The sequence below is a fragment of the Sturnus vulgaris genome, chromosome 36 (genome assembly GCF_052056855.1).
Source record: "Sturnus vulgaris isolate bStuVul1 chromosome 36, bStuVul1.hap1, whole genome shotgun sequence".
NCBI lineage: Eukaryota > Metazoa > Chordata > Aves > Passeriformes > Sturnidae > Sturnus > Sturnus vulgaris.
The window spans coordinates 44562-59205 of record NC_142278.1 but is presented as its reverse complement, the minus strand read 5'-3'; the positions used below and the strand labels follow the sequence as shown (position 1 = coordinate 59205).

Sequence of the window (14644 nt, the reverse complement as noted above, 5' to 3'; positions counted from 1 at the left end):
ATCGAGGAGGCGGGAGCAGGGCCCGGGACTGACGTGTAAACAACCAATGGTGTTTGACGCAGCGGCCGGATCGTAAAAACTCTGGGAGCGGACGGGGAGTGGCGGATCCACCAATCAGGAGTTAACAGCAATGATTGACAAGCAGGCAAGGCGCAAAGGAGCCAATCAGAGGCGGAGCCGAGGTAAGCGACGCCCCTTCGATTGTCGGGGCCACGCCCCAGTCCTGGCCCCGCCCCCTCTTCAACCCCGCTCTCTGCCCCTCTTAAAGGAGCCGCACCATTTAAACGGGGGGTCCCATTTTGGGGGGCCCAGTCTGTGCGCCCCCCTTGAGCGCGGAGCAGGGCGGGGGTCCCCCCAGCACCTTCACTCACACGCTCCATCTCTGCACCCTTTATTTGCATATGTGCGGGGGGCGTCCCCCCAGCGCGGGGGTGGCCGGGGGAGCTCCCGGGGGAGGGTCTCAGGGGGTCCCCCGACACGGCTTCTTGCTGAGGTTCCCCAAAATCTGCTGCTGCTGCGGGCGGTAGGGCACGACGAAGGCGTCGGGGGGCAGCAGGGCTCCCCCGTCCTCCCCCAGCCGCCCCATCAGGACGTAGCTTGAGCCTGGGAGAGATTTGGGGAGGGGGTGTCAGCACCTTGGGGGGGGCGCAGAGACCCCTCCAGGCACCCCCCCCCACCCCGGGGGGCGCACCCACCTTTCTTGAGCGCGGGGCAGAGGCGGCAGGGCAGCTGCAGCCGCAGCGTGGCCCCCTTGGCGGGCTGGGGGACCACCAGGCCCCCCGACTTGTAGAGGCTGAGGACGGACACCACGGCCCAGCCCAGCTCCTGGGGCGGCCCCCGCGACACCGATTTCACCGTCCCCGTCAGCACTGCAGGCACAGGAATGGGGGGGTCAGGCTCCCCAAAACCTCCCTTTGGATTGAGAGGGCGCAATCCCCCTTTCCCCCTCCTGTTTTTGGGGAATTCTCCACTGCCCGTGCCCCATTCCGGGGCGCCGCCCCTCATTTTTTTTTTGGGGGGGGTGTTTCTCACCGAAATCGCTGCTGCAGAAGTTGCTCTGGAGGGTCCCGGCGCGGCGGCAGCGCTGGGGGCAGGGGGTGCCCAAAGCTGGGGGGGCCGTGGGGGGCTCCACCTTGGGGCTGGGGGGGGCTTCCCCTTCCCCCCGCCCCGGGGTTTTGTGGGGGGGGTCTCGGGGGCGCTGCCCCGGTCCCGCAGGGTGTAGGTGGCCGAAAAGCCGTCGGCGGTGACGCTCAGATCCGACACGAACTGGACCAGCAGCTCCGGGGAGCTGGAGACGATGGGGCTGGGGGGACATGGGGGTCAGGGGGGGCTCTCGGGGGTCCTGGGTGGCGTTTGGGGGGGGTCGGGAGGGGTTTGGGGGGGGTCAGCGTGAGGCTCGCAGGGGTCCTGGGGGGGGATCCGGAGGGGTCGGGATGGTTTGGAGGGAACGGGAGGAATTCGGAGGGGTCGGGAGGGGTTTGGGGGGTCCCGGGTGGGTTTGGGGGGTGGTCTGGGGGTGGTCTGGGGGAACAGGCTGCTGTCGAGGGTGGTTTGGGGGGGCTCAGGGCGGATTTAAGGGGGATCGGGGTGGTCTGAGGAGCGATCGGGACGGTTTGGGGGGGCTCACACGGGGTTGAGGCAGGCTGGGGGGGGGGGCTCGGCCGGGTCTGGGGGGGCTGCGGGAGCTCGTGGGGGGCTCACCCGGGGGTCTCCTCCCCACAGAACCGCCCGAGGCGCCGCGCGTCGTCCCGCGCCCCCCCCTCGAACACGGCCACGTAATCGTAGCGACAGTGGGGGTCGGGCTCCACGTCGAACTTCCCGAACCGCAGCTCCACCACCTGAACCCCCCCCCCCAATAAAATCCGGGCTCAAACCCCCGGCCCCGGATCCCTCTGGATCCTCCGGAACCTCTCCCCCCCCCCGGGTTCTCTCAACCCCCTCAGACCCATCCCCAAATTCTCCAGAGTCTCCCCGAACCATCCCGGTCTCTCCTCAGCCACCCCCGCCATCCCCTTGTGACCCCCCCCAAATCCCTCCTGCCCCCCACCCCAAACCCCCCCAAACACCTGCCAAGCCCCCTGACCCCCCCCAATCCCCCAAATCCCTTCCCCAAATCCTCCTGACGCCTCCAAACGACCCCCGAACCCCCTCGGAACCTCCTCCCCCCCCCCCCTCCCGACCCGCCCGGGACCCCCCAAACCTTGTCGGGGGGGGCCACGATGTGCCAGGAGCAGCTGATCCCGGGGGGATAATTCTCCTCTGGCCAGTTTGGGGTGTTCAGGCTCCCCTGGGGCTTCTCCAGCCGCCCACCACAAAATTGGTGCTCTGGTGGTGGGGGGGGGGGGGGGGTGAGCAGGGCGGGGTCACATTTTTGGACACGTTTGGACACACCCCCCCCCCCCACCCTCCATTTCCCACACCGCCGGCATCTCCTCTGTCCCTGAGACCCCCCAAAATTGGGGGGGAGATTGGGTGTGTGTGGGGGGGGAGACCCTGCCAAAACCACCCTGGGATTGGAGGGAGGAGACGGAATCTGGGGAGCAAGACCCCCCCCCCCGGGAATATTTTTGTAAATTTGGGGGGATTGGGGGGGGGGGGGGGGGGTCGTACTCACCATCAAAATAGTGCCAGGACTCCCCGAAAAAATGGGGTTTATTAAAGACCCCCGAACGCCGCCGTCCCTGGGGGGGTCCTGCAAAAGGGTTGGGCTGGATTGGGGGGGGCCTGCGGGGGTCTTGGGGGGGGGTCCGGGTGGTTTCGGGGGTCTCCGTGGGGAGTTTTGGGGTCTCTATGGAGTTTTTCAAGGGATTTTTGGGGGGCTCCACGGTGGATTGGGGGGGTTTGGGATGTTCCACCTGGTTTTGGGGGTTCTCCATACGGATTTAGGGGGTGTCCGTGGGGGTCCGGGTGGTTTTGGGGGTCTCCTGCTCTCCACTGGCAGTGCTCCCTGTCCCTCTTTCCCCCTCAGCTTTTCCCTCCATTTTGTGCCATCGTTTCCTTCATTTTTTCCTGACACTTTGCCCTATTTTTTCCTTTGGCTTTTCCCTCGAACTTTTACTTTTTTTTCACTCATTTTTCCCTCAGTTTTTTTTTTTAAATTCTTTTTCTTTTCGGTTTTCCCCCCTCATTTTTTCTTTTCCTCTTTTTCTTCTCGTTTTCCTTTCACACTTTCCCCTCCTTTTCTCCTCAGCTTTTCCCTCCTTTCTTCCCTTGTACTTTTCCCTCGTTTCCCTGTTTTCTCCTCACACTTTCCCTCCATTTCCTCTCCACCCTTTTCCATTTCTTCCTCACACGTTTCTTTCATTTCCCTCTCTTTTTTTTTTTTTTTCCCCCCTCACATTTTCCCCCCATTTCCCCATCGGGGTTTTTCCCTTCTGTTTTCACACCTTTCCCTCCTTTTCCATTCACGCTTTCTCCTCATTCTCACTGTTTTCCTCCTCACACTTTTCCCAAATCCACAGTTCCCTCTCCCCCTGCAGCTTTTCCCTCTTTTCCCCTCTCACTCCAGGACCCCCAAGATTTCCTGGAAGGGATTTTGGTCCCTCGGGGGTCTCCTTGGGAGTTTGGGGTCTCCACAAGACTTTGGGGATGCTGCTGCAGGAATTTGGAGTTCTCCAGGGATCTCTTTGGGTGGTTTTGGGGGTGTCCCCGTGGGATTGTCCCTGCTCCCCGCCGGCGGTGCTCCCTCCCCTTTCTTCGTTCATTTTTTTTTTTTTTTTTTTTTTTGGGGGGGGGTCTCCCCCCAGCCCCTGTCTCACCCACCGTTGCTTGGGGGGCTGCCAGCGCTGAACCAGGCCAGGAATCCCCTCCCGGCCGTGCCGCCGTCGCTCTCCATGTGCAGCCGGAGCCGGTTTTGGGGCGCCCGCAGGGCCCCCGGGCGGAAGGTGCCGCAGAAGCGCCCCAAAAGCGGCGCCCCGGGGCCGTGGCCCCCGAACACCGAGAGGGCATCGAAGCGGCACAGGGGGTCCGGCTCCAGGTCGAAGACGCGGAAGGACAGGGTGGCCACCTGGCCCTCGGGGACCTAGGGGACATCGGGGGGGGTCACCACCCGGCCCTTGGTGGCGATGGGGATTTTGGGGACATTGGGGTGTCACCCCCTGGTCCTCGCGGGGGAGGACGCGGGGAATTTGGGGTGAGACCACCTGGCCCTCAGATGGCAGTTTGGGGTGCCGCCACCTGGTCTTCATGGACCCGGGGGGGACATGGGGACGTTGAAGGGCCAGGGTGGACATTAGGGGACATCAGGAACTCTGGGGACATTGGGGACACCACTTGGCCCTCGGGTTTCTGGGTGGGGGCGGCACAAAGTGACATCGGGGGGACACGTGGGAGACACAGAGCAGCGTCACCACCTGTCCCTCAGTCCCCTGCGGGACACGGGGACACCTGGGGACACGAGGGGGGAAAGAAGAGCTGGGACGGCCAAGGGGGAGCCCCAGCGTTCTGGGGCGCCCCGGGGAGGGTTGGGATGTCCCTGGATGGGTTGGGGTTAACGGGGGAAGGTTGGGGGGCGTCCCTGGGTTTCGGGGTGCCCCGGGGGGGTCCGTACCGTGATGGTCCAGGTGCAGTTGCTGCCGGGGGGGTAATGCCGGGGGAAGCCCTCGCTGGCGATGAACCCCGACTCCCCTCGATGGTCCCCCCCGCACGGGAATACCGGGAACACCGGCCTGGGGGGACACGGGTGGAGGGGGTCACGGGGGACCCGGAGCGGGGGAAAACCCAAGCTCGGGGGGATCCCAGATCCGCGGACAGGGGTCCCGGGATGTGCGGGATCCTGGTTCCGGGGAGTCTTGGGGCAATCCCGGGTCTGAGGGAGACTCCTAGCCCGTGGTTGGGGCTCCGGACCGAGGAGCAAGAAGGTTCCGGTGCCCAGGGGGGTGTCCGGGACCGGGAGGGGGTCCTGGACGAGGGTGTCCCGTCCTGGGAATGCCCCGCCTCGGGCCAAGCCCTGTCTGCGGGGGTGTCGGTCCCGTCCCGGGGTGCCACGTTCTGGGGGAGGTCCCGTCCCGGGGGTTCCGTGTCCTGTCCTGTCCCGGGGCGGTCCCGTGCGGTCCCGGGGGTGCCGTTACCTGCTGGCATTGGGCCGGGCGCTGGGCTGGGGGCTCGGGGCCGGGTCCTGCCCCGCGGCCGGGGTTGAGCTCAGAGCACCCAGCGCCCCGAGCAGCAGAAGCGGCAGCGGCGGCGGCCCGAGGCGGCTCATGGCGCGGCCGGGCCGGGGCGAACGGGGCCGGAACGGGGCCGGGGGGGGACCGGGGGTACGGGGAGGGATGGGGGGGGGCGGCAATGAACGGGAAGGGGCGTGGCCTGGCCGCGACACGCCCCAAAGGGGGCGGGACGCACGACCCAGCTCCGCATTGCCCGCGAAGGGGGCGGGACTTTCTCAATTACCACGCCCACAACTCGCCCATAAATGGAGAGGGGCGGAGCCAACCAGCGCCGCCTCAGAAAGGGGCGTGGTCTCGACACATGGGCGGAGACACCGCTCGGTTCCGCCCCGAGGGGGCGTGGCCAGGAGCTGCCAGGCTGGAGTGGGCGGGGCCAGCAGAGAGGAGGCACCAGATTGGGGGAGGGGGGGGCCCCCCGCCCAGAAATGAGGCGCTTCATTTTAATTAGCGGGATCGCCATTAATTAAGGGCTCCCCTGTTAGAAGGGGACTTCTCCCGACCGAGGGCCCCTCCCACAGACACACACACGCGGGGAGGGCGGGGCAGTGTGACAGCAGCTGGGGGCCTCCCCGGCGGGGAGAGCCCCCGATTGTGGGGAGGGGAGAGGCCGTGATTGTCCATTTTGGGGGGGGGGGGGGGCGTGTCCCCAAAATCCCACACCCGCTACGGGATGGGGCCCCGCGCCTTCAGGTCGGGAGCCGAGCGCTGGCGGCGGACACGGAACGGGGGCGTGCCGGCGGCGGGGGGAGGAGACCCCCCGTCCAGGGATCCCCGGCGGGGCCGCCCCGAGGGAGGGGGCGGCGGGGGGGGGCTGTTTTCGGCTTGGGGGGAATCCCCCCCGGCCCCCCAAGCCAGGCGGTGCTGGGGGTTGCTCTTGAAGGGGAATCGCAGCTTGGAGTCCTGGGGGGCCGGGTGGAAGCGCGGGGCTCGGCGGGGGCCCTGGGGGGTCTGCGGGCCGCCCCCCGCCATGAGCCGGGCCTGCTCCTGGCGCAGCCAGCGCAGCCGCCCCCGCCGGAACGCCGGGTCCTGCTCCATCAGCCGGCACAGCCGCGCCGCCGCCGCCGACGGGGGCGAAGGGGGCGGAGAGCCCCCGTCCGTGCTGGGCTGGGGGACGTCCGGGGGGCGTTCCTGGGAAGGTTCTCGGGGGGGCGGCTCAGCCTCGTCACCATCGTCCTGATGGAGGGGAGGAGAGGGGGGGTTAGAGGAGTCTGGGGGGGCAGAGAGAGGGGGTTGTGGGGGGGAAGGGGCATTTGGGGGTGTCAGGGGATGGGAATGGGGGGGGGATTTGTGGCGTCAGGGCGCTGTGTGGGGCAGCTGGGGTCTGTGTGAGGGGGTTGTGGGGTGCGGTGGCGACGGCTCAGGGGCTCTTTGGGGCGCTGTGGGTCAGGCTCTGGGGTGCCCGGGGTCCCCCTCACCGGCGGCAGCGGGATGACGCGCTCCATCTGCCCCACTCGGTCGCGAAGGGCCCGGATCTGCTCGTCCTTGGCGCTGTTCTGCCGCTTCACCTCCCGCAGGATCCCCGCCAGCCTGTCCAGGTGCAGCCGCAGCCCCTCCACCTCGCTCACCTGCTCGCCGCCGGGGCCACCGCCCCCTTCGTCCTCCTCGCCGCCGCCCACGGCGTCCCACACGTCCCTGGCCACCGCTCGCCAGCCGTCGCGCTCGGTGGGCTCGCGCTTGCCGTGGCGCCGGCACAGCTCCCGCAGCCGCGCCAGGCTCAGCGCCTCCAGCTCCCGCCGCGCCGGCCGCGGCTCCCGCAGGGCCACCTCGAGGCTCAGCTCCCGCACGGCCTGAGCCTTCAGGTCGGCCATGGTCACCCAGGGCGACGCGGAGGACGGGGAGGACGGGGTCGGCGAGCCCCGGCGGCGCTGCGGGATCTGGTAAACGCGCAGCGGCTCCCGGCGCTTGCCCGGTGCCGGCAGCGGGAGCCCGGCCCGGCGCAGCACCGAGCGCACGGCGGGCGCCGGCAGCGCCTGGCGCAGGGACGAGATCAGGCGCCAGCCGGCCTCGTAGCACGGGGGGTCGTCAGCGGCGGGGGGCTGCGGGGACACGGGGGACGCGCTGAGGGACGTGGGAGCCCCGAGGGACACCCAGAACATCCCCGAGAGATCCCCAGAAGACCCCCGAGACACATCCGGGACAAGGAGGGGACCCAGGGGCCACCCAACTACATCCAGAGGAGCTGGGGGGCACCTGGGACACTCAGGGACTATCTATGGGACACCTGTTGGACGCCCAGAATTCCCAAATGATCCCCAGGGCCCCCTCACCTGTGGCTGCTCAGACATTTCCTTCTCCAGCTGGGGCTGGTTCTCCAGGTCCTGGAGCCTGGGTTGGGACACACACACACACACACACACACAGAGTGAGCCCCCCCAAACTATCCCTGGGGCGGACCCCGAGCGTCCCCAGACAGTGTCCCCACCTCTGGAGGCGCATGTCGATGCCCTGCTGCTCCAGCAGCTCCCGCTGCGCCAGGTTCCAGTCCGGGGGGGGCCCGGGGGACGCCCCCCGTTCCCGCTCCCGCCGCGCCTGCTCCGGGTGCGTGAAGCGGAACACGTGGTTCTTCCCCAAAATGAGGCGGTGGCCTGGTTTGGGGGGGGTCGGAGGGGTCACGGGGGGATTTGAGGCAGGGTCGCAGGGAGTTTTTGGGGGATTTCAGTGGGAAATGGGGGTTCGAGAGTGTCATAACGGATTCGAGACAGAATTTGGGGGCCACGCAGGATTTGTGGGAGGTGGAGGGGAATTTAGGGGGCACGCTGAGATTTTTGAGAGGGTTCAAGGGAGAGCCACAGGGATCTGGGGGGGGGGTTTGGGGGTCCCTACCCGACTTGAGCACCACCGGCTCCGTCACCTGCTTCCCGTTGACGTAGGTCTCAGCCCCCTCACACGGCTCCAGGGTCACCACAACTTCAGGAGGGAACAACGACGGGAGGCGAGTCACCTCCCTGCTAAACTGAGGCGGGGCAACCCCCAAATCCCATCCCCAGCTGCCCCAAATCTCCCCCCAGCCCCACCACCCTCCCTGTCCTGCCGGCACGGGGGGTGAGCGGTACCTGGGAGGGCCATGGTGACCTGCTCCAGTGACAGCATTTTGGGGAAGGGGGGAGAAAGAGGAGTTAAGGCGTGCCAGGAGGGGGCTGGGAAAGTGTGGGGCACCCCAAAATCTGGCGCCCCTGCCCCGCGAGCTGCATACCTTCCCCCGAGGGGTCGGGGCGGCTGCGGAAGAGGCAGTGCTGCTCCCGGATGAACGGCCCTGACAGCTTGATGTCCACATCCACCTGGCCCACCCTGGGAGAAGGGGGCACAGGGCAAGTTGGGGGGGAGAGCCCAAGAGGCCTGGAGGGGGCCCTGAGGGGGTTTGGGGGTGCCACAGCCCCCCCCCCCCCCCCAACACTCACCTGGTCACACCGTCCTTGATGTGGTACAGGAGGCACTCGGACATCAGCGGGTCCTCGTTGAGGTTCACCAAGTGCGGGGTCTTTTGTGGGAAGAGGGGCACAAAAATAAAACCAGAGTCAGGGTTTGGGGGGGTGTCCCTCATGGTGGGGCCCCCCCAGCCCCCACTGACTTGCCTTTTTTGGAGAGAATACGCCAACGGTGCCGCCGTCCTCCCGCAGAGCCACCCCCATCTCGGCCAGAAGCGCTTCCCTGGGGGAGGGACAGCGAATATGGGGGCAATGAGAGGGCCTGGGGCGGCCCAGAGGGCTTTGGAGTGGGTCTGGGGGAGTTTAGGAAATGTTGTGGTGGGGTTTGGGGAGCTATGGGGGCACTGGGGGGGTTCGTAAGGAGCATTAGGGTTGACCACGGTGGGGCTATGGGGGGGTTCAGGTTATTTGCGGGGGTTGGGGAAGGTTTTTGGGGGCCGTGGTGGGGGTTTGGGGCCCCCTCACCTCTCCAGCCTCAGAGCTTCCGTCCGTCTCAGCTTCTCCTCCCACGTCTCGTTGAGCTCTGCAATGATTTTCTCCGTCTCCTGCGAGAGAGCAACGATTGTGGGGGGGTCCCCTGCAGTTTGGGGGAGGGGGTCACAGACCCCCCCGGGTCCCTGTGGATCAGGGGAGGGGCCGGAAGGTGTTTTAGGGTCACCTGCAGTCGCTCCATGGCCTCAGTAGGGCCCAGGGGGGGCTCCAGCCCCGAATCCCCATTGAGGGTGGGGGATGTTGCGGCAGGGGGGGTAGAGAGGGTGGTGTCGGGGAGACCTGGGGGGAGATGGGGGCTCGGTGTGGGGGGCGTTGCTTCCTGCACCCCCATATCAACCCCTCACTGTCTCCCCAGCACCGTAGCTGTGCCCCCAAACCCCACCTTAGCCCTGCCCCCAAGTCTCTTCTCCCCCCAAAACCCCTCTGCGAATCCGTCCCCCCGTACAAAATCCTCCAAATCTGACCCCCAGAGCCCAAATCCCGCCCAGCCCCTCACCCTGGGCACTGAGCAGCTCCCGCAGCCGCGTCACCTCCTCCCGCAGCTCCCGGATCAGCCGCGCGTTCGGGTCCTCGTTGATCACGGCGTGGCACCGGATCTGCTTCGTGCGGTCGGCGTAGCTGGGGGTCAGGGGGAGAAAAGGGGCAGGATCAGGGCTGGGCTCCCCCCCATCCCCACACCCCAAAACCCACCGAGGACCCCCCCCCAGGGTCCCCCCGCTCACCGCAGGGTGCTCAGCGTCTCCTCGTAGTTGCTGTCGGCCGGGCTGAGCGCCGCGATCATGGCCGTGCGCGAGTTCCCGCCTGATGGGGACGCCGTCAGTGGGGGCCGGGAGCCCCGAAAAATCTCCTCGTGCTCCCCCCACTCGTCCCCAAACCCACCCAGGTTCTCCTTCAGCAGCCATGTCAGCACCGAGTCCCGGTACGGGATGAAATCCGGCTTCTTCTTCTTGCTGGTCTGTTGGGGAAAGGGGAAAAGGGAAGAGGACGGTCGTGAGGGCTCCCCCCAAAAAAAAAAAAATAAAAAATCAGGGGATCCCCGAGGGTGGGTGCAGGGAGAGGGGTGACCCCCGGACTCACCGCCTCGGCCAGGGCAGAGATGACCTTGCCCAGAGTGGTCAGGGACTTGTTGATGTTGGCGCCTTCCTGGGGACACAGAGGAGGGGGAGCAAGGTCAGGAGGGCTCTGGGGGGAGTCGCCCCCTCTCTTTGCGGGGTGCGGGGCGTCACTGCTCACCTTGAGGCGGATGCCCTTGGCCCCCGAGGCGTCGGCGCGCTCGCTGCCTGCCAAGTCCACCAGGCTGATGCGGCTCACCTGGGGGGGGCAGGGGGATTTGGGGGGATCTAGGAGGGAATTCCGGGGGGAAATGGGGGTGTGAGGGAATTTGGGGGGGGGGGGGAATCTGGGGGGGGGGCTTGCGGGGGCTTTGTGGAATTGTGGGGGTGATTTGAGGGAGAGAATTGTGGGCGAGTTTAGGGGGGAAATTTGGTCATGTTTGGGAGGGACTTGGAGGTTTTAGTGGGAATTTCGGGATATTTTCAGGAGCTTGGGGGAACCCAGCAGGGATTTTGGGGTAACTCAGAGAGAACAATGGGTGACGGGGAATTTCGAAGGTGGTTTTAGGGGCTGGATTTTGGGGCTCTAGGGGTAGATTCGGGTGGTGATTTGGGAGGTGGGATTTAGCGGTGACTTCGGAGGAGTCTCAGGAAATTCCCTGAACTAAGATCACTCAGCAGTCGCAGTGGTACCAGCTGAAGGTGACGGTGAATTTCGGGGGTACTCGGGAGATTGCAGCGGGTGATTTCAGGGGCATTTTGGGGTGATCCAAGGCTGGGGGGTGGGGCGGATTTAGGGGGTGACTCTGGGGCTCCCCTGACCTTCTCCGTGGTGAGGTCGCTGAGCGGGTCCTGGCGGCGCTGGCTGAACACAATGGTGAACACGGCGTGCGAGCGGCTGCTGGTCTCGTTCATGTTCGTGGCTGCCACGGTCCTGCGGGGGAGTTTGGGAGGACCCTCGGTGCCTGAGAGGGGCGTTCGGGGGGTCGGGGTGAACTCTGTGCCCCTCCGTGCCCACACCTGGCCTTGTTGCCGCTGTCCATGAGGTCGGCGATGTCGGCGAAGGAGGCGACGGCGAGACGCGACAGGTCCTGCACGTAGGGCCCGAGCAGGGGGTGCTCCCGCACCCGCAGCCCCCCACGGCTCTTGGGGTTCAGCAGGTCCCGCACCCGCTCGCAGTAGATCTCCAGGTAGCTCACCTGGGGGCCACAACACGCTCGGGAGGACCCCCAAAACTCATGGAGGTTAGGGGGTGAAACCACAAAGCGGAGGGGGGGAAGGACCCAAACGAGGGTCAAGCGAAAGCCCAACTCTGGGGGAACACCCCAAAATTGATGGGGATCTTGGGGGAGGAATTGCCAAAATGGTGGCGGGGGAAATTCCCAAACTGCAGGGCTGGGGGGACAGCTGAGCCCCCTAAATGTCGGGATGGGTGGCAGGTCAGTCCCCAAACTGCTGTGGGAGGTGTGGGGTGAGTCTGCAGGAGCTGAACACCCAAATTGCTCAGGGGGGATCTGCCAGCCGCGGGTTGTGATGTGAACTCCCAAACCCCCCTCGCAGAGAAGGAGAGCTCAGGAGACTCTTCCCAAACTCCCAAATTCCTCTCACCTCCACAGAAAAAGAAAGTTCAGGCGACCCTTCCCGAGCGATGCGGGCGAACAGGTCCTCGCAGAGCTGCAGGTGAGCAGCGTTGAGCTGGGGGCTGCGGGGGGCTCCAGCCCTTCCCAAGCCCCCTGAGAGCCCCCCCAGGCCCCGAACCTGCGGGATAATCCCGCGCTGCCCCGGCTCCTGCCGCCCCATCATGGTGTAGGACTTGCCGGCGCCGGTCTGGCCGTAGGCCAGGATGCAGACGTTGTAGCCCTCGAAGGCGTGTGCCAGCATCTCCTCCCCGATATCCTGGTACACCCGGCGCTGCGAGGCGAAGTTGGGGTCCTCCTCCTGCAGGGGAAGTGAGTGAGGGACCCCCAGAGTTCCCCCCGAGTCCCCCCACGCCCGCCCCGGCACTCACCGAGGTGTGGGACCAGTACGAGTAGTCGAAGGTGAAGTGTTTGGTGGCGTCTTTGGGGAGCTTGGGGTTGGTGATGCCTGGGGTGGGGAGGTGACGGTGGGGTTGGGGTGACCCCCCCCCACCACGTCACCCTCAACGTCCACAGCACCGTCACCCCCCCAAAAACCTCTCCGTTGCTATTTTTAGCCCGGCGGCAGCTGGTCCTCCGGGCCCGAGGCCAGCACGGGACAAGGACGGGGACAGGAGGGGGGGGTCCCCACACCGCAATCCCCCAACCCCGTGGTTGTTCCCTCTCGAGACCCTCCTCCAACGCGACCCCCACTCACAGGTGGTGTTTCCTTGCATCTGGATAACGCACTTGGCCTGGCGGCTGCTCTCCCTGGCGCTGAAGGGCCGGACTCTGACCGCCACCTTCACCGAGGCGCCCGCCATGCCCGAGACAGCCTCACCCTGTCGCGACAGAGGAACGTCACCCCCGGGACCCCTCTGCCAGGTGTGGGGGACCCCCGCTCACGCCCACCCCCAGCAACGCCCCAGCCGGGGCTGCAGGCAGGGGAAGGGGGGGCTGGATCCGTGTCCCTCCCTCAATCCCGCCCAAGGAGAGCCCTAAAAATAACCCGGGGCGGTGCCGAGTAAGGTGGTGATGAAAGAGCCCCCAGCCCGACCCTCCCCAGCACCCCTAAAGCGCAGGTGGCACTTTGGCAGGGTCAAAGGTCAGGGCTGGGGGGCAAAGGGTGGGGTTCGGGGTAGGCAGAGAGGAAGAGGGGAGTGAGAAGCCCCCCTGGATCGACCTGTTCCCGGGTGATTCCAGGTCAGCGTAAACAGCACATGACACCCCGCCCCCGACTGTCACTGACGCCCCCAAAATGCGGGGGTCCCATCCCCGCGCCTGAGCCCCCTCACCATGGAAAACAAAGGCTGTGACCCCCGTGAACCCCAGAGACCCCAATGCCGGCGTCAACTCCCGATTCCAGCCCTAAATCTGCCCCGACGCCCCGAGACACCCCGAACTCCGCTACAGCTTTTGTAAATCCGGCTCTACACTCATGTCACCCCATAAACTCGTTCTCTCCACCCTTCACAGCCCTCAAACCCCCCGTGGGACCCCTACACCTGCTCCCTACCTGCGCAGGAGCCCTGAGATTCCTCAACTTCCCCCATAGTTCCCCTAAACCTACTCCTATAATCCTGTGTTCGCTCTAAACCCTATACCCCTACAACCCCCTAAACTCCCCTACAGGATTCCCAGACCTCCCTTTTGGGGACCTGAGCCCCGCCGGACCCCCGTGACACCCCCTACACCAGCACCCCCAAACCACCCTTCAGCCCCTCTAAATCTACCCCTAGGCCCCCGGGAGTCCCCCTAAACCCACTTTTCACACCCCTCGGACCCCCAAGGACCCCCTGTAACCCCCCTAAACCTGCCCCTACCGCCCCGTAGCCCCTGGGAAACCCCTGAATTTGCTCCCCGAGGCCCGAGACCTCCCACACCTGCACCTGCGCCCACGCCCCCTCCGCTCCCGCTCACCGGCCCCGCGGTGCCGCATCCCCTCAGCCCGGGGGTTCCCGGGCCGGCGCTGGCGCTGTCCCCGCCCGGGGGCTCCGCGGCGGCTCCGGGGCTGCGGCCGCGCCCGGGCCCGGCGGGGCTGGGCCGGCCGGGGGGGCGGGGCCTGCGGCGTGACGCGTGGGCAGGGCCCGATGCCCCGCCTCCTCTTAAAGGGGCAACGCGGCACAGACGGGGCCCGCAGCCGGGGCGGCTTTTCCCGCCTTTTCCCCTCACGATTTCCCAGTTTCCCCCTCACATTTCTCTCTCCTTTTTCCTTCAGGGTTTTCCTCGATTTTTACTCAAGCTTTTCTCTTCTTTTTGTGGCATAGTTTTCTCTCAGTTGTCTTGCCGTTTTTTTTTCTTTCTCTTTTCCTTCAGGTTTCCCTACATTTTCTCGCCACGATTTTCACTTCATTTTCCCTCAGCTTCTCCACTCTTCCCTCACTCTTTCTCCCAATTTCTCCTCACACTTTTCTTTTTTTTTTCCCTGTTCACCGCTTTTCACCCTTTCCCCCCATTTCCCTGCTTCCACTTTTTTCCTCGTGCTCCCCTTTCCCTAATTTTTTTGGTCATATTTTTTCCTCCATTTCCCCTCACCCTCAGGACCCGCCCCACGCCGCGGAGAACCCTCGGCCCCTACTCCAGTTAGGGCCCAAAAATGGCTGCAGAAGGCCTCCAAATCCTCAAAATGGCCCCAAACTCGCCTCAAGAATGAGTATCTATAATGCTAAGTTTCAAACAATTTGAAACACAGTTTTTTTAGTAGTTGTGTAGTCTGAAAGTATAACTGGTTCTAGCTGTACAGCATACTGTGTTGATAGGACTGAATGCGTGCGAACTCGTCCATATAACCGAAAGAGCGACTGGTAGCGACGGAGTTGCACGGTTTAATTAAAAAGGTTTATTATTAGGGGTCTCCCCGCCCACACGACCCCGAATGCCCCCACCCCAATCCT

General features: G+C 65.5%; 3 protein-coding genes across 3 annotated transcripts in view; all 3 read right to left on the bottom strand.

Annotated features, from left to right (window-relative positions):
• LRCH4 (leucine rich repeats and calponin homology domain containing 4) overlaps nucleotides 1-380 on the bottom strand; it is a 2696-nt gene extending 2316 nt beyond the window's left edge. The window contains exon 1 of the mRNA XM_088155291.1: nucleotides 372-380. Within this exon, the coding sequence (XP_088011417.1) occupies nucleotides 372-380 (9 nt within the window). The remainder of the gene's footprint in view (nucleotides 1-371) is intronic.
• PCOLCE (procollagen C-endopeptidase enhancer) lies at nucleotides 376-5478 on the bottom strand. Its single transcript, XM_088155223.1, is given in 10 exon segments — nucleotides 376-603; nucleotides 696-869; nucleotides 1033-1143; nucleotides 1146-1303; nucleotides 1702-1838; nucleotides 2201-2325; nucleotides 2615-2692; nucleotides 3763-4021; nucleotides 4550-4667; nucleotides 5070-5478. Coding segments are annotated over 10 exon segments (1434 nt in total). The 5' UTR covers nucleotides 5201-5478; the 3' UTR covers nucleotides 376-460.
• Nucleotides 5479-5591: 113 nt separating this feature from the next.
• On the bottom strand, nucleotides 5592-13801 carry KIF1C (kinesin family member 1C). The gene is made up of 22 exons (XM_014893882.2): nucleotides 13671-13801; nucleotides 12469-12592; nucleotides 12143-12219; nucleotides 11893-12072; nucleotides 11743-11808; nucleotides 11155-11333; nucleotides 10957-11068; nucleotides 10316-10393; nucleotides 10160-10225; nucleotides 9962-10037; nucleotides 9805-9883; nucleotides 9579-9700; nucleotides 9249-9361; nucleotides 9056-9135; nucleotides 8738-8813; nucleotides 8564-8643; nucleotides 8359-8453; nucleotides 7989-8072; nucleotides 7588-7750; nucleotides 7433-7490; nucleotides 6581-7201; nucleotides 5592-6338 (listed from the first exon to the last, which is right to left on the bottom strand). Exons 2-22 carry the CDS (start codon nucleotides 12572-12574, stop codon nucleotides 5829-5831), a joined length of 3021 nt encoding a protein of 1006 aa, XP_014749368.2. The 5' UTR covers nucleotides 12575-12592; nucleotides 13671-13801; the 3' UTR covers nucleotides 5592-5828.
• Nucleotides 13802-14644: the final 843 nt, after the last annotated feature.

Bases quoted from the DNA above. Each gene is read 5' to 3' on its own strand.
- KIF1C (XM_014893882.2), bottom strand. From the start codon at position 12,574: ATGGCGGGCGCCTCGGTGAAGGTGGCGGTCAGAGTCCGGCCCTTCAGC. The intron at 12,073-12,142 runs GTGAGTGCCGGG...CTTCCCCTGCAG, and splicing joins CGTACTGGTCCCACACCTCG to GAGGAGGACCCCAACTTCGC. The intron at 9,701-9,804 runs GTGAGCGGGGGG...CCTGACCCCCAG, and splicing joins GAGACGCTGAGCACCCTGCG to CTACGCCGACCGCACGAAGC.